This window comes from Colias croceus, chromosome 7 (assembly GCF_905220415.1).
Source record: "Colias croceus chromosome 7, ilColCroc2.1".
NCBI classification, from domain to species: Eukaryota; Metazoa; Arthropoda; class Insecta; order Lepidoptera; family Pieridae; genus Colias; species Colias croceus.
This window is the reverse complement of record NC_059543.1, coordinates 854,937-874,387: the sequence shown is the minus strand read 5'-3', so window position 1 is coordinate 874,387 and position 19,451 is coordinate 854,937. Positions and strand designations below refer to the sequence as shown.

General features: G+C 32.8%; 2 protein-coding genes across 4 annotated transcripts in view; one reads left to right on the top strand and one right to left on the bottom strand.

Moving 5' to 3' along the window:
* LOC123693083 (palmitoyltransferase ZDHHC6-like) lies at nucleotides 1-5,966 on the bottom strand. The gene is made up of 8 exons (XM_045638036.1): nucleotides 5,796-5,966; nucleotides 4,534-4,715; nucleotides 4,170-4,254; nucleotides 2,883-3,010; nucleotides 2,378-2,548; nucleotides 1,791-1,997; nucleotides 1,121-1,308; nucleotides 1-214 (listed from the first exon to the last, which is right to left on the bottom strand). The coding sequence occupies exons 1-8, from the start codon at nucleotides 5,848-5,850 to the stop codon at nucleotides 97-99; spliced, it is 1,134 nt and encodes a 377-aa protein (XP_045493992.1). The 5' UTR covers nucleotides 5,851-5,966; the 3' UTR covers nucleotides 1-96.
* A 6,382-nt stretch (nucleotides 5,967-12,348) lies between these two features.
* The window catches only part of LOC123693081 (moesin/ezrin/radixin homolog 1), a 46,438-nt gene continuing 39,335 nt past the window's right edge, over nucleotides 12,349-19,451 (top strand). For 2 of the 3 annotated variants that reach the window (XM_045638033.1, XM_045638032.1), the window contains exon 1: nucleotides 17,011-17,183. In XM_045638033.1, the coding sequence (XP_045493989.1) occupies nucleotides 17,163-17,183 (21 nt within the window). In that variant the 5' untranslated portion in view covers nucleotides 17,011-17,162. Of the gene's footprint in view, nucleotides 12,489-12,790; nucleotides 12,825-17,010; nucleotides 17,184-19,451 lie in introns of those variants that run through there. The other variant, XM_045638034.1, reaches the window with a different exon arrangement.

The following is a 19,451-nucleotide window of genomic DNA, read 5'->3' as shown; positions in this document are numbered from 1 at the left end:
AAAAAAATATACCGGCCGAATTGATAACCTCCTCCTTTTTTTTAAAGTCGGTTAAAAACTAATTTAAACACATTTAAATGAAGATATAACCTAGTGCTAATCGGGTTTACTTTTAATTTGATCTGTTGGCACTACTGCGTCTCGCGGGAACCAACCCCGCGGCCCTCGGCTTGATTCCTCGAAACCGACTAGTTTCTCGCCGAAGAGCCAATGCCTGAAAAAAATTAATTTATTGAGTAAAAAGGAGGATAAATTGAATAAAAAGTACATATTTGATCTTAGGAGCGACTTAGCGCCATATTGAACGTCATAATTATTGTGATTCTAACTAATTCAGAAATAACCTTTAATATTTAGGTAAGTACGTTTATTGCAACATATTTATCTTAGTTAAGAAATAACATTTAACATAAGGGAAAAACCCCTGTTTTTAATGTAAAAAACCATAGTTTAAAAAATGACGTTGAACAGTAATTTTATGTTATTTCGCATAGTATTTAAAAAATCAATCCAAACGCATTACTAATTGGCGCCGGAAATATAACGCGATTTTTTAATTTCTTTATAATATTTATAAAAAAGCATCACTACATCAATGACCTATTATACTAGTAGACGCGGCATACGCCAACATCATTGCACTAAAAAACAGCGTAATTAATACATACCTACTTACTAACGCATTATCACCAATACAGTTGTTCTCTCTTTCACTCTCACGCACGAGACGTAATACATGTCTCACTCATGTACTTCGTAATAACAACTGCCGATTAAAATACAAAAAGAACGTCCAGCCACGACGCTGAATGGTGCGTGACTAAGTGAAACTCGGGCACTTACCTGAGTTTTTTCTTGCCAAAATAGAGAGCGGGTAACGTATCTAGCTTTTTTATATAATATCATAGCACTACATAGTATAAAACAAAGTCGCTTTCTCTGTCCCTATGCCCCTTTGTATGCTTAAATTTTTCAAACTACGTAACGGATTTCGATGCGGTTTTTTTAATAGATAGAGTGATTCAAGAGGAAGGGTTAGTATATAATTTATTAGGTATTAGACAAAGCGGGCGAAGCCGCGGGCGGTAAGCTAGTAATATAATAAAATTAAAACCCGCACCTTCTCTGCCTAGTAGCTCTGATAAGATCTCCAGGCTTCAACGGCAGTCTAGCTTCATCGGTACAAGGTGCTGCGATGGCTGCGCGCGGCCGGCTGAGGATGGGTACCCAGTGGCCGGAGTAAGTACTGGTCGCCGTGAATAGACGGGAGCGGAGTTGTTTATCTATCTTTTGGGCTTTTTGCTCCATCTGCAGGAGAAAATAATTTTAAATTATTATTAAATATAAAATGATAAAATCATTTTTTAATAACTCAGCCCCCGGAATCACAGGTCGTGGACCGATCGGGTCGCTGGGGGCTCAATGGGTTAACGAAATTGTTATCGATTTATTTTCAAACTGGCTGTGCTCCGCGGTTTTACCTGCAGTGCTCCGCTCCTGTTGGTCTTAGCGAGATGTTATATAGCCTTCCTCGAAAAATAAGCTATCTAACACCGAATGAATTTCAAATCGGACCAGCAGCTCCCGAGATTAGTGCGTTCAAACAAACAAACTCTTCAGCTTTATAATATTAGTATCTAGATGAAATTGCATGACAGAGATGTAGCAGAGGATTACTGTTATCGTGTGAGATAGTAAAAATTTAGGAAAAAAATATGTATCATTAAAAATATAACCATACATTTTTATAAAAAAATTAAATTTTGTTCATCTCTTTCTACATTACTCACAGTAAGATCATAAGGCCCAGTTCCCTCGATCACGTGCCAGTGCAGGCCGTCCCCGAGGCCGGGGGCGAAGGCCGAGCGCAAACTATCCGCCCAGTGGTACATGTAGGGGTACACGAAGGGCGGTAGGCCCCGCTCTTCGCGCCGACTCGCTGCCTTCTCCACTATCCAGTCCTCGATGGTCGTGCGGTTGCGGAGTAGCCCGCGGATCTGGACATAATATAATGTCAAGATTTTAAGTAGGAGTTTTCTTTGGGAAATAGATAAAAAAATACTCAAAGATTTGTGTCTTCAAATTATCACTGGATTTTGAGAAAAGGTATATTAACCTCTTGCTTTAATTCAACACTATGCAATACTTAGATTATTTTTTTTTACGTCGGTAACTATATTGTCAATTTGTCAATATATAGGTAGAATTTATTGTGCCACCTGGAGGAAAATACTCTAAACACTGTAGTTAGAAAATTTTGCAAAAAGAATAATATATTCTTTTAGTTTTGAATGCAATTTGCATTCAACAATTTCCGATTTTTCCGATTCCTTTTCAATTTACTTTGACACAACTTTTTCATTAGCATAAAACCCACCTGCAAATACAACAGCGCTCCAACCGCTAACACAACGCCCACAGCCAGCCCAATCGCCAGCAGGGTCAGCAGTAACGTGGTCAGCGTGAGGAAGATCAGCGGCTCTTGGCCCGTGCCGTGATACATGTACCAGCCGCGGTTGATCGCGTGGTACAGGCAGATTATTAGCACCTGTGGGAAGACCGATCTAAATAGTGTGGTATGGGCAGATTGTCAGCGTAAGAAAACACTGAAATAATTTTTCAAATCGGACCAGTAGTTCCTGAGATTAGCGCGTTCAAACAAACTCTTCAGCTTTATAATATTTATATAGATATCTTAATATATAAAAATGAAACCCGCTTTCCTTGGTCACAGCATCACGCGTGAACGAACGGGTGGACTGTTTTCGACAATTCTTCTTTTATTATATTCCATGAAGTACGAGGATGGTTCTTATGTAGAGAAAACGTAAATATGTACCACGGGCGAAGCCGGAGCGGACCGCTAGTAGATTATAACTTACAATAGATGCATGCAGACATCCAAGCACAGCAAACATGAGGAATGTGATGAAGTAACCATGATTAGCATATCCCACACAACAGTTGATCCACGGGCAGTGGTGATCCATTTTCTTTATACACCTACCACCTGAAATAAAAATTAATTGATTTATGTGATGTTACCATTTAGAAAACTTGTTATAGCTACAGTTCTAGTTGCTATTAATTTTATTAAATACTAGCTTTCCACCCGCGGCATCGCCCGCGCAGTCAAAGAAAAACCCGCATAACTAGTTCCCGTTCCCGTGGGATTTCCGGGATAAAAAGTATCCTATATCCTTTTTCGGGTATCAATATATCTCTATACCAAATTTCATACAAATTGGTTCAGTAGTTAAGGCGTGATTGAGTAACAGACAGACATAGTTACTTTCGCATTTACAATATTAATATGGATATTTATATGTTTGATTTAATGTTTCAATTATTCATGTTTGTGTATTTTGGAAAATCTCTGTAACAACTTTCTAGGAATACTAGCTGTGCCCCGCAATTTTATGCGCAGTGCTTCGCTCATGTTGGTCTTAGCTTGTTGATATACACTATAGTCTTCCTCGATAAATGGAAAAAATCAAACTCTTCAACTTTATAAAATTAGTAAAGATTTCTAACTGGCAGAAGTATACAGTCGACTCTCGTTAATTCAAACCTGCGATAATTCGAACCTCTCTATAATTCAAAGTTATCACGAGATCCCTACAAAATCTCTTTATATTTCGAAATAAAACCATACATTTTTGTGCACTTGGTAATTCAAATGAAAATACCATTGCTATATAACAAAACGACGCGTTAATTCGAACTCATCGACGTCCAACACTCGACAATTCAAAGTTGCAGAGAGAAAGAGGCGGAAAGAATCGTAAGCAGGTAGTCAGGTAGGTACATTTTGCGACAAGTTCAAACTTGTTCAATGAGCTGTTGTTTTTGTTATGATTAGTTTGACTTTACACTTCTCACGAATTGGTATGTTTAGTTATCATTTGGTTACTGTAGAATAGTATATAATAAATAATAATTCGAAGTTTTATTTATTTTCTCTCACAAATTTCGAACCATTTGATATTTCAAACTCTTGATAATTCATAATATTTTGAGAGTCCCTCGAGTTTCGAATTAACGAGAGTCAACTGTAGTTACAAACGTACTAGAATTGGCTTTATTTTGTAAAGATAAATAATTTTATAAATAATAATAAAGTCAAAGGTTGTATTTAAATAAAATTTAGTATAAAATGAAATACTCACACTTTTTACAATGATGTGACCTAGGTGCTTTGTAACCCTCACACACAACACAATATTGCAAATATTCTACATCCTCTTCATTTTCCTGCAATTTTAAAATCAATCAATTAAGATTTTTATTTTATTGAGTACATAACATTTATTAACGTCAATACTTATTAAAAAACAAGAACTCATGTTCTTGCACTTAAATAAATAAAATAAAAACTGAAAAAGTATATCTTCTCCATAATAAAATAAGTTTTTTTGTTGATCCATCACTTCACTTTACTCTACAGTGATAAACTTTAGTGATTCATGAAAAAATTGTCCAAAAATCTGAAATAATCTAATTACCAAATTTAATAATAATAACAACACTCACAGGTTTCCATCCCATCGGCACATATCCCGGCCCTTCAAGTAATGCTTGTAGAAAGTAATATAGAGTAAGGGCTGCAAGGCTCAGAAACATGAGGGAGTGAAGAGCTGCTCCTAGGGAGACATGTGGGGGCCACCACATGCTCATCAGATGGACCATAGCCCATGTTATCAGTTTGATTATAGCTGCAAATTATAATAATTCAAATTCAAATTCAAATAATTTATTGCTTACTAACCAATTTACATATTAGTAACCTTATACAGGTATTGCAATACAATCATAATGTTATATTTAAATTACATAATATTATCTCATACAATTAAATTTGACAATAATTAGATTACAAAAATAACAAAAATAATGTACAATTTATATATGTCCGGAATTACACAATTACGTTTAGTTTAGTTTCAATTACATTTATTAGGTATATGAGATTGGAAAGACTCGCCACACGAAGCCACACGAAAATTCAAGTTTAGCGTAGTTTAGCTTCGAAATATTCATTTATTGAATAAAAGCATTTTTGGATTAAAAGGAACTTTAGTTGTTTGTTAAAAGAATAAATAGTTTTTTGGTTTTTAATTTGGTCAGGAAGTTTGTTATATATTTTTATAGCCATGTGATAGGGGCTTTGATTTAACATTTTGATTCTTGAGAATCGTAGGTGTAATCTATTTTTAAAGCGCGTATTTACTTCGTGGTGTTCCTCGACTCGTGAAAATGTATTAATATTTTTATAGACAAATGTGCAAATTTCGTGTATATACATCGATGGTAATGTTAAAAGGTTATATTTTCTAAAGTATGGTTTGCAACTATCTGTGTTTTTTATTTGGGCTAAGATTCTCACGCACTTCTTCTGCATTTTAAATAAATCATTAACATCAACGCTGTTTCCCCATAACATCACACCATATCTTAGCCATGAGTAGGCGTACCCGTAATATGCAGATAAAGCGGTGTGTAAGTTTGTGCTATGTTTTATATGGAATAAGACATATTAATCTATTATTTCTCTCTGTGCACTATAAAAATATAATAGAGTGGTGATGAAGGTTGCATATAGTTAATTCTGGTAAAGATTTACAGGAACCTTCCTTTGTTGTTCTGAATATAACCTTCTAGTCTCCAGATAATCAATTAACATACAGTTATCATAATACGAACAACGAGCGCACAAAGTTGTCAAAAAGTGCGTGAAATACTTATCAAAACGCCGGTTTGTTAGAAAAAAACAATATTTTATTATTTAAACGTACCTAATACTGAAATTGGACCCCAATGCAACAAACGTCGAAAAGGCGATACGTGCATGATTATTTTCTTCTTTTATTACAATCCAATATTCGATTATCAACTATACATTATTCCTTATCATTATGCTCTACTTAACGCAATAGTTTCACTTATATTCACTATAAAATCATTGTATGCTTGCGTTTAATGAACTCATGAACTCTGAAGTGCTTTGCTTTCAATAATAATCAGCTGTCGCCTGTCACTCAACATCCGGACGACAAATTGACAGTAGCGGTATTCAAATCATTTTACGCAATAATGTTTGACCATAATAGTTTAATTTTTATTTTTTAATGTTATTTACTTTTTATTTTACTTTTTATTTCAATATCCTTAATTTTATTATCATGTTGAAAACAATATTCAATATAGTTTCAGTGAAATATGAGTGGTTCAAGACCAGTGCAAACTTAGCACCCCATCTATGGAATTTTGGGTCGAAAATGACCTTGATCGTTAGGTCCCCGTTAGGTCCTTTAAGGTCCCACAATTTTTTCGTTAGGTCCCCTTTAGTTTTTTTTTAAATAATTTTTTAAATTTTAGGTATAAAAAAATGCAACTTTAGCACCCCATCCATAGAATTTTGGGACAAAAATGACCTTAATCGATAGGTCTCCGTTAGGTCCTATAAGGTCCCACAATTTTTTCGTTAGGTCCCCTTTAGTTTTTTTTTTAAATTTTTTTTTTTAATTTTAGGTATAAAAAAGTTACACTTTAGCACCATTGAGATAATATTAATATGGAGCAGACACCACGAACAAAATCTGTGCGCCAAGCGCGGCGGCGCGGGGCGCGCGAATGACGGCTAGACAGTCATAGATTATGCGATGTCACTGACTCACCGCTATAGAGGCGACACTTTGTTTCATTCTGTCTATTTTATTGGGTGCCACTCCTTACATGCACGTTGACTTGAAATTTTCTTTGTACTTAAGTACTTAATATTTATTTTAGGTATAAACTGACTTTACTACGCGGGGCTAACAATATCTGGCATATAATATAGGATGATGTAAATAGTGATGTCATATGGAATAATTTAATTTTTTTCGTGTTTTAGGTTCAGTCAGGGCTATGGGAAGTTTTATTCCTTACAAATTGAGCCTTTTTTAGAAAAAAAAATAATTTTTCCCTTTCTTCACGGCCCAGACATGGAAACCTTGAATAGAAAAAATATTAATTACTTATCTCTGAACTAGCGGTCCGCCCCGGCTTCGCCCGTGGCACATATTTCGCAATAAAAAGTAGCCTATGTTCTTTCTCAGGGTCTTAAGATTGTCTGTGCCAAAGGAGAATGCCCATGAAAGTATGGACCACAGTACAGTGTTGCGTCAATGCCAGAGTGGTTTTGGAGGGTTCTTCGATATTCAAAAGATTTTTACCAATTGATTTTTTTGTGATAAAAACAGGGGTTTTCAAGATATTGAGAAAAATGTGAAATAACCTCAAAACTTAAATAAGCCCGATTTAGTTAGGTTTATGTGTGATTTAGGTAACATTTTATCGTCCAAAGGGTATTTTTCGATTAACATATTTAATCTATGCGTAGAGCTTATGCTTTCAGACAAAGTCTATCTGTTCATCGGCTAGTGTAGGTAGGCACCAGAAATCTTCCGGGACGGATTTCAAGAAAACCTAAATATATACTTAAAAAATGCCAATTGAGTTTTTATTCGGTTTACATGTTGTTGTTGTTGTTGTTGTTTGAATAATTTTTTCACTACATATTCCAAGAAAGAAACAAATAAGAAATAACTGGTTACCTACCAAGCTATGTCATAATAATATTTTTTTTATATAATATACATATTTATATTATTTTACTTCACTATCTTTGTTAAAACAACATACAGTGTATAAACAATACCTTTAAAGAGTGATTTTATGTTAATTGATTTTTTTTTTGTAATTCAATGAACACAATAATCGATATTAATACATTTAGCTATTTACCATAGTAAATGTAATAAGTTACCGCTTGGTTACCGTGGTAACCGGTAATGGACACTAAATCTATAATAACGGATCTAAACAATTACATGTCTTATTAGATTTTACAAAACATTCCCTGTTCAAAATATATTTTCCGATGGTAAGAAGGCCTCTAAATTGCCGAGATTTTTTTTAATAGTATTGTTGTCTTGATGCATGAGAAAAACCAGTACCAAAAATGGGCATTCTCCTTTCATCAAAATCGGTCCAGTAGTTTATGAGCCTATTAATTACAATCAAACAAACAAACAAAGTTTTCCTCTTTATAATATTAGTGCAGATAAATAAATAATAATTCAATTATACGTTCAAGTCAGTAGCTTATACAATATCAATTAAAAACTTGATTAAAATAAATTAACAAAAAAAATTGGTGATTGAGTAATTGATTTTCATATTTCATGATTTCACCTTTTTTCAATTAACAACCAGTCTATGCTTTTCTAAATATGTAAAATTATTATTTTATACTATAAAAATATACGCCAGCAAATATTACTAACAACACTTATTTCATGCCCAATGTCATATCTTAAATTTTTAATCTATGACAAAATGTCGCCCGCCAAAAATTTTGTTCTAACTAAGTTTTAAAAATTATTATCTAGTTACTTACTGATGAAAAGTTATTCCTTTGCACTTTTCCGTATTCTTTGTATTATTTGCGCAATATCGTAACACACACGTAGGCATATTTGATGCGTTTCACTTTAAAACAAATAAAAAATGAGCGTGACGTTCGCGCCAATGAGCGAGCAACCGACTGAGTGCAGTTACGCCACATGACGTATGTTGAGTGGAACATAAGTGATGTAGGCGGTATCGTCTCCATATTAATATTATCTCAATGTTTAGCACCCCATCCATAGCAAAATTGGCGAATTTTATCAAAATCGTATTCTTTACCGTTAGGTCCGTAGAGGCCCATCATTGAAATTGTTAAATTATTTATGTTATTAAAATCTATATATATAAAAGAAAGGCGTGTTAGTTACTCCACTTATAACTCAAGAACGGCTGAACCGATTTAGCTAAAAATTGGCAGGGAGGTAGTTTAGAGCCAGGAGAAGGATATAGGATACTAAATATGTACCACGGGCGAAGCCGGGGCGGACCACTAGTTATAAAATAATTGAAACCTGCGCATGCGCCTTAGAGCATTAAGGCATGCGCACATCATTCATAAACAGTGCGAAATTTAAATTGGTATCGTTTCATTTATTAAATTAAATCAATAAATAAATATATATAGGTCTACCAGAATCTGATGGCATATTTATATTTAAACTCAAACTCAAACTCAAACATTTATTTATTCAATTAGACTTCTTCGAGAAGCACTTTTGAAACGTCAATACATATTTTTATCATTTACCACCGATTCGGAAAGCAGTATCTATGGAGAAGAATCGGCAAGAAACTCCATAGTTGCTCTTTTAAATCATTTCAGTATTACAATTTAATTTTACAAAATATGTAAGTAACCGTACGTATATAATATTATCATAATATGCCAAAGAACTGTCCTGCGGTTCTCACGCGACAACCCTCCATGGGTTTTTATCTTCCATATATTCCTTAATGCTGTAATAGGCTCTCTGAACTAAGACGTTTTTTACATAATTCTTAAATTTAGCACTACTAAACTCTTTAATACTATGAGGAATTTTGTTGTAAAAAAGTATACCTTGACCCATAAATGAATTTTTAACTTTAGCTAACCGGTAAAATGGCATTTCAATTTTATTTCTGTTCCTTGTGCCATAACAGTGTCTATCTCCTACTCTTGTGTGTAAGTCTGCGTTTTTGTGTACATATAAAATATTATTAAATATATACTGTGATGGTACAGTGAGGATACCAGTATTCTTAAAGAGATCTCTTAGTGAGTCCCTAGCACGTAAATTATATATAGAGCGTATGGCTCTTTTCTGTAATATAAATATAGTTTCAATATCTGCAGCCCTGCCCCATAGAAGAATTCCATAGGACATAATGCTATGAAAGTAGCTAAAATAAACCAATCTAGCCGTGTCTACATCGGTGAGATGCCTTATTCTTCGAACTGCATATGCAGCTGAACTAAGCTTAGCAGCAGTGGCGGCAACATGGGCCCCCCATTGTAACTTCTCATCTAGTGTCAATCCAAGAAAAACAGTAGAATCCACAGGGTATAATACCTCCCCGTTTAAAATAATATCCCTTTTTACCTTTTTTACATTTGGAAGGATAAATTCTACACAATTTGTTTTTTTTGCATTTAATAATAAATTATTAGCAGTGAACCAATTGGATATGCGTAAAAGAGCAGAGTTTACTTCGTCAACGTTTGAGTCATGTCTATCCACATTAAATATTAATGAGGTATCATCTGCAAACAGTACTATTTCACACATATCCTGCAAATAATAAGGTAGGTCATTAATATATACTAAGAACAAAAACGGTCCTAAGATAGATCCCTGCGGAACACCTATGTTAATCGGCGCACCGCGAGATTTCTCTCCATTAACAACAACGGTTTGTACCCTGTTCTGAAGATATGAAGCTATGAGGTCCTGAGATAAACCTTTAATACCATAAAAATTTAGTTTCCGTAATAGAGTGGTATGTTCTACACAGTCAAAAGCCTTAGAAAGGTCACAGAATATCCCTAAAGCATTCTTTGAATTTTCCCATGCTTTATATATATGTGACAAAAGAGCTATTCCAGCATCAGTAGTAGAGCGCCCCTTTGTGAAACCAAACTGTTTGGCGTGCAGTAAACCATTTGATACAAAATGACTACATAATTGGTTTAAAATTAATTTCTCGAAGACTTTGCTCAAAGTTGGTAAAATGGAAATTGGCCTATAGTTATTACAGTCTTCCTGGTCACCACTTTTAAATAAAGGAATTACTTTACTTAACTTTAATAAATCAGGGAATATACCACAGTCACAACATTGATTAAATATAAACGCTAAGTGGTTGGCAATGTTTTCTTTAAGAAATAAAAGATTTTCATGTGGCAACTTATTTGACAACTATCAAATTGGTTGTCAAATTATTTATCTTTTTTGCAGTTGATGAATAATTTTTAGGATTTTGTCTAAAAAAATCTTCGAAAATGTCGAAAAAGCCGCTGCGATCACAAGCAATATGTGTAGACTGTAGTTTATAATGTGTATAGAAAAACATTCGAAGAAGAAGGGTCAAACACATCACAATTTTCAATTTTGAAGGTTTTATTGGTAAATTGGACTTACCCGTTTTGATACTTTAAATTAAAAAATATTATATGTAGGTAACTATAATATTGTTTGTTGATTAGAATATAATTTTATGAAAACTTATTACAGGAGTTTCCAATACGGCTATTCTTCAAGTCCAAGCTGTCCAAGTCAATTTTATAATGTGGTAATCTGTTAATACTTACGACAATAAACATAGTTTTATTTTATTTTATAAATAATTATTATAAGCAGTTTTGATCTATATTATCATGGCATACACCAGTATGTTATATTGTATATTCATTACCAAATGAATATACAAATATAGGTATGTGTAAATAATAATATGTATTACCTGTATACAAGTAATATGTCTAATTGTATATGTAAGTATGTACCTACATAATATTAAATGGATATCTCATTATTAAGTAAAGTATTGTCCACTTATGTAATGTGACTAATGATATTGAGGACAAAATAAAAAATAACGAGTATCAAGATCGTTCAGTCCATTTTCCCTAGGGTTGCACACTCAAAATTTTGATTTCCCTAATTGCCATCAGATTCTAGTTTACCTATACTAGTCACGTCTGGTTCGAAAGATGAAACTGGCTTTTTATTTCGAAAATTTATTTGGCAACACTTGACAGTTAACTGTCATTAAAACCTGAGTTGTTGATGTGTCAAAGCTTGTCAAAGTGATTTTTTTGTGTTTTTCTGCGATTTTAGCTTAGGATTTTAGTGATTTCTAAAAAAAAATTAAAAAAAAAATTATTAAAAAAAACTAAAGGGGACCTAACGAAAAAATTGTGGGACCTTATAGGACCTAACGGAGACCTATCGATTAAGGTCATTTTTGACCCAAAATTCTATGGATGGGGTGCTAAAGTTGCATTTTTTTATACCTAAAATTTAAAAAATTATTAAAAAGAAACTAAAGGGGACCTAACGAAAAAATTGTGGGACCTTAAAGGACCTAACGGGGACCTAACGATCAAGGTCATTTTCGACCCAAAATTCCATAGATGGGGTGCTAAGTTTGCACTGGTTGGTTCAAGAGCTACGACCTAAGGCTACGACACATGAACACAAATATTTAAAATTAGAAATTTAATTTTACGACATTCTACCTATACCAATATAATTAATTATTAAGTACAATATGTAATCGAAGTTAACTTTTGTATTGATTATATTTAATATTTCATAAATGGAATATTTAATCTATTTGATTATTCATAATCTGTAATAGAAATTTACAAGACATTACCAGTTTTGTCAAGTTTTTATTTGAAAATTGATAAAATGTGGTAACCCGGCGTACCACGTCACGCAGTTGTCACATCATATCGCGATATTTTTGTGACTCTTTTGGGTGTGTGCTTTCTTCATGTGTGTTTTGCTACTTATGTGGATTATTAGGTGATATTCTTCTTTTACCGGGTAAGTTTTAATAAAACGTCAACTGTGATAATTTATTTTCAAGTGATTAAAGTTGGTAACCGTATATAGCCTAGTGGGTATAATCCCCGCCGGTGAGTAGGTAGGTAGGTTCCCACTATCTAATAACCGTCGTCACCAGTTCAACAAATACAATAAATGAAATAAGCAGCATGAGATATTCAGTACTTATAATTTCTCTTATAAGATACGAAAACATAATCTTAGACTGGAACGACTTGTCAATGGCCCCTTACGATGTGGTGTTTGCGTGCGAATCTCTTACACTTGTTTTTCCGTTTCAGATTGCAATCCTAAACCGCAAACATGCCAAAATCGGTAAGTACTTTTTTATAACATAAAAATGTCAATATTACAACAGGTAGTTAGTTAAAAACACGTTTTAAATGATGGAATATGATGTTCTCAAAAGCGCGTATTTCTGATTTCACCACAAGCATCAAACAGCATGTTAAATAACTGAACAAATATTGAATGTAACTTTTGCGCAATACTTAGTTTAAGTAAATACCGGAATATTATCCATATGAGTAGAATAAAGTTTTAGATTTACTCTCACATACCTTACATACTTACTGATAAGAGGTTATATTATGACTCATAATAGCTTAAAAACTTATTTCTATAATGTTTAATGGAAACAGCCACAATGTTGGCAAAATGATTCATATAGGAAATGATTCTACTTGTAAAACACTTGCTATACAATAAAACAATCATACTATCATATTATTTATATATTATTATAAAAAACTAGATTCGCATAGAGTAATGGAATAAGTAGTTCATTTCTATAATATACACATAGTTTTCATTCACAAATGTCATACAAGTAATATAATTTTTTAACTGTATATCAAAAACATATTATCAATGATATGAGAGCAATAAATAAAAATGAACTATGTACTTAAATGAAAATTTTTCATGTTCTCGGGTTTTAGTATAAATAATTTTTACCTCAATGACTACCAAAAGTGTGATAATGCTATTGTAATTTATTTGATAACATTAATTAAGTGGATTATATTCCGTACTTTCACCGTTTAAGTGATTATAATTTAAAACTGGAAGTTATGTTCAAATATTTAAATATTATTAAAGTATTTTTCATTAAACTGCACAATTTAAATAGATGTGCATTTTCCATATTTATAGAAATACGTCTTATTTATTTATAAATGAATAAATCTTGATTTAATTTATATGATTTGAATTATTTTGATTTTATGTAAGTAGTATTGATCTTTGGTACAAATATATGGAAGTTGGACATAACAATTTCATAAGTCAAATACTAAAGTTGAGTATCAGACAAAAATATATTATATATTTATTTATTAGTTTTTTGACAAACACAAGTACACGCACAAATAATGATTTGAAAAGAAAGTACAAAGTTCCACTCCACATACTTAGAAACATTAAGATAATAAATTACACACATTTGAATTTATATTTTTTGGTTTTTATGGCATTCAAATGCTTTATAAATATAAATTTATAAAGAATAGAAAAAATTCGATCACGAGGTGGGACTCGAACCCGCATCCTTCGCGCCATTCCGGGGCGGATGCCTAACCAACTCAGCCACTCGTGACCCTTGTTGACTCATTTATAAATTTATATTTACACACATTTATTTATTTTCATTTCTTATTTTATTTTTCAGATATTAGCATATATAAATAAAGCTATAGGTGGTTCAAGTGAAAATCACTTGGTTAGTTAAATTGGACTGTTTTCGTTTGGAATTCCTCTGTATACCCCTGAAATGCTATCCTTTTATAGATTAGATCTTTGCTCGAGTTTTGATTTTATTGTAAATAAATCACGTGTATGGATGCCTCACAATAACAATTTTTTTATGTGTTTCACAATATTGCTACACTTGTAAATTACATCTAAAAAATTATACAGTGAGTGTCGCTATAGACATTATTTCTTTCGACTTCTTTAATGTACATGTACCTATAACCTAATTTAAACTCTATGAATATTTGCTCACCCATTCCTTATATCGATAACCTTCTTTTTATCCAAAGTCTCAGTTCAGGAGTGTAGAATTTCATATGTTTGTTTGTGAGTTTCTGTATCCCACCCTAACTTCGGAATGCCTGAATAAATTCAAATGTCTGGATGTTGTGAAATTCATCTTAATTATAACAGTTGAATATTAATTCAAAACTATACTTAATTGAACAACATGATTATATATTAACTTAAAGAAGATGTTTCACAGTTTTTCAATCTTTAATACTTTTCAATTCTTATAAAAAAAAATTCGATAGATTAGATAATGTATCTATTAAGACATTCATGGAAACATGATATTTATGCAAAATTACTGCTAATTAATGTTAATGAAAGTTAGTTTTCAATAGGTTAATCAATAATTATCACTAATTTCAACATCTCGTTAGGTTAATTAAGCTCTCTTTGATAATGCAGCATGTTATAGACATGTTATACTGATTAAAATTATTGAAAATCGAGCCTTTTTTATAAAGGACACATTACATGATTAAGTTAGAAACAAGTAACTTGACATTTTAGCCAACTTGCTGTTCAATATAGTTATAAAAAAACAATACAAATGCTTTCGATACTATGCTATAAATATAAAACATTCGAATTTGATCGATAAGAGAAACAATATTAGCTTGAAATTAGAGCTGAATAATAAATGTGCCATTTCGTGATAGCAGAAGGGTTTGTTGCTGTAAGGGACATAAATATTACAATTCAATTATTTTTTCCATGTCAAATGAACATGGAAAGTACGAAAGATATCGCTAAATGCCTAATTTTTCTGCGTTCACATAATTACGAAGCGTTTAAAGAAACTAGAATAATTTATAAAATTGCCAGTGAAATGCCTTAAAGTGGCTCGTGAAGGAAGGAAACGCGAAAGTGGGGCACACGTTATCAGCTTAGTGGGCAGTGGACAACGTTACATGGTTTTATTTATGTATTCATTTGCAAGTGGATGCGCCGGGGTTTACTTGTAGTTTGTGACGCTTGATCTCTTGGTATTTCGTTAGGTTTTGACAGGGTTTGCGAGAGAACTAGTGGACTTTTAGGGGATTTATTGTAAATTATTGGAATTTAGGAGGTAGAAAAAGAACGAACTTTTTAAATGAAATAAATTGATTTGTCCTATTATAGGTAAGTAGGGATAAATATTTCGGGACAAGATAATTTCAAAGTATACCACATTTTGGGTTGGCTAAATCCAAGTGAAATTTATTTGCATCACGCATGTAAATATGTATATTGTATAGTGCTGGCTCATAATATTTTATTTTTGATTAAGATCAATGGAAAATTGTGGCCCATATTTAACTGAAAAGATTTTCGCTTAAGCTCTAATATTGTCGTCTGAAAGCAAAACCAAAAATTTCCGCGAAGACAATAATAATATTCTTTGAATTTCCATAAAATAGCACCTCCTAATTTGGTGTCTTTGCGAAATAAATTATGTTTCTTTAAATTAAATTAGTCACAGAGTAACAATAAAATAAACATACACTAGTCAATAATTCATCTTTTTCCTGATCCATACGAATTTTTATGAAAAGTTTTAAAACACGATGCTGTCAAATTCCTATTATTTGTAACATGAGCTTAAACTTTTAATAGCATTTCCTAGAGATAAGCTCAGCAAGGCGAGAATTACATTAAGGTCAAATAAGTCGTAATGTTTTTTCGTCATATGGAACTTGTATTTCAAATTAAATGAAACCTATATTTGGCAGTATTAGAAATATTTTAAGATGGAGTTATGTATGTTATTCTGAATCTTATTATTTTTTTTTTTTAATGTTAGTAAAATCTCCTGAGTGGTAAAGCGATATAATGAATAGCTGTAGATTAAGAATGTAATGGAAACCATTCGACATTACAGTTAAAAAAAATAGACGAACAAAACATTAAAACCTGAATTCAATCTATTAACTCTATTCTGGGACCCATTAGGGATAAAAACAGGTTTAAATATTTACAAGATGCCAATGCTCGACCGTTTGTCTGGAATTGAACGATCAGTCACTAGAAAAGGCACTAGGATTCAATCCTTATAAGAAAACAAAAAGCTGTCTAGACCACACTTAACGGTGCAGAACACCTATAAGTTTTGTCGAGAATAATCCTTTTCATTCAATCACTATTGTACTAGTGACTGATCACTTTATAAACCTAAAGGTTTAAAGGAAATACCCTTGCAACGTTTAGCATAACTTTTAGCCATGACACATTGGATCGATGCCATCATATTCAATTTAGGATCGACTCATTATAGGAAAAACATGTAGGCGGCCGTCTGCGGCGGTTAGACAGTTTGAACGCAACGTGACGAATTCATTGAACGCGCGGTTCAATCACAGTTAATCCGTTCAGTACCGCGACTTCAATGTACACTGAGCGGTGACTGCAGTCGCAAATTCAGTAAGGTGTGCAGGCTTCGTCCTCAGGGCGGAACGCCGGCGCATCCCCGCAAAAGCCGCCGGTTCAGTTTTAACTCTACCGCCGCGATCGGCAGACGCGGCCAGTGCTAACTCACCCCCGAAAATAATTTACATACTTTAAGTAGCCCCCAATATTGATACAAGTGATTGTGGCCGTGACATTAACAAGTGTAACCCGAAAGCCGGCAAAATGGTAGCGGGCGGAAAACAGGTAGATTGTTATATAACTTATTCAATGTCAATAGGCTGGTTTATGTACTTTGACCGGTAAAGATTTTTATGATTATGATTTTATGATAATTCACTGAACATTGATAACAAATTAATTATCTACTCGAGCTCTGTAAAGGTATACAAATTGTCATCAGGGTTTGGACTGAACTTAATAACTGATAGAGGAAATTTCATGCAGGCTTGATCCAAAATATAATTGGATTCTTTTGAATTGTAACGTTGGGCGTAAATATTTAATTTCATTGTCACGTCTTATCGATTTTACAGCTCACGATTTTCAGTTTCACGTAGCAACAATAAATAGTGGTCGTCAAGTGAATTGACGAGCGTGTTACATGTAGACACAATACATAAGTCGCGATGATGTCATCGAGCAGCCTTTGAGCCTCATCCAAGACGCTCAGCTTTTATTATTTATTTTGTTGGCCACAAACGGTTTTAACCGTCTCATACCCTGTCCCTGTCTACTGCGGTCACAAAAAAGGGACAGAAGGTTTCCTGTTTCGCCAATGTTCCCTCGCTTTCGATTTCTTCGGTTATATTTAGTTACCGGACCGAGGAGCAATTCGCGAGGCGAAAACGCCTTTTATCATTATCATATTCATATAATTCATGTATGCGTACGCACACGCTTTCGACGAACGTTTAGAAAAATAAATTAATCTTATCTAATCGGATCGTAATTATGATGAAATAAAATAATCTACGTTGATATGGAAAATAATTATGGACGACGACGATGTGGACAGTAGCCCGCGTTTCTATATTTAGCCTCACTATCGCTTCGAAGCCTGGCACAATTCAGGTTAATCCTTATTAAAAAAAGTCGTCTCGGTGTAGACGTACCTACCTGGGTACAAAAACTTCTGTTAATTCTGAATTATTAATTATTTCTTACCGCTCGTCAATCCCAAGGATGTTCCTTATTTGTTCAAAGGTTACAGAGATCAGAATACAACCTCACTACCTAATTATATATTATTATTAGTGTCGTTATGTTACATGATTATTTTTCTGGTACCTTGATGTAATGTATAGTATTTATCGTCATGTGAGATAGATGTTCTAGGTCTTACAATGGTTATGTTTGATATTCTAGCGCGTTGTCTACGTACCTAATTCGCATGAAGCTTTGTAAAGTTCCTGAGAATTGATACAGTATGGATCGCGAATGAATTATTTCGCATCAATAAATAGCAGCCTTCTGAGAATTACCACAAAGATGTGCTTATTTTCCTCTAAACACTGTCATACCTCTTATCATGGTCACATGTGATGATTATTATAAATCAGTCTCCACTTCCTTATTTTTTGCTTTCTATTATAATAATGAGATAATGTGAGAATCTATGCTAAGGTTTAGTGAGAATTCTCAGTATGTTGAAATATTATAAATATTTTTTTAAATAATTTATTCGTTATTATGTTTTTTGAGTGAACTTAGATTTCCTAGTTTTATAGTAAAGTGTAGTTTATATTTAAATATTATCTTATACTTACCAAAACAAACAAAAAAAGAGACTCATTAATCATCTAATTTTTATCTGTGTCCCAATAAAATATATAAGTATACGTACTTATGAAATAAACTATACTTAGCTAATCTTTTATTGTATTAAAAATAAACTACATCGAATACGACCTGAATAGGTATAATGTATTTGTAGTTTTCTTTACTGTCCTAGTTTCTATTGGTGTTACAAGATTATTGGAAACATACCTTACCTACTGATGATTTTTCAATAGGTGTTGAATGGTCCCAAAGCAAAGCAGAATATTTTCATCCGCACTTTAGAAATGCTTTCTCTATCTGATGTTAAGATCTCGGGCATCATCATAATTGAATTTGAATAAAATTTATTTCGTTAGTAAATTTCTGAGGTAGGTATATCTTTATTCATTTCGTACTTTTACATACATTTTATATCTACAGCATAATAACATAACTTTTTCATTTTTGTATGTAGATTTTTTTGTTAATTATAATATTTGTAAGAATGGTTTCTTGATGATAGTTGTGACGTGCAGTGGAGTCTATTATTATTTTTGTTGTATGAATTTGGGAGTTTTGCTGGCATTTGTTAATTTTAGAGTCCAACGTCCAATAGTGGGTTTCCGGTATTAAGACAAATAATTTCGTTAGTACCTACTCAATGACAAGCTTAAAATTTATGCATAATATTAACCATTGATCACACATTCAAATTATGAGGGTGGCAAAAAATATACCTTCTTATACCTATAA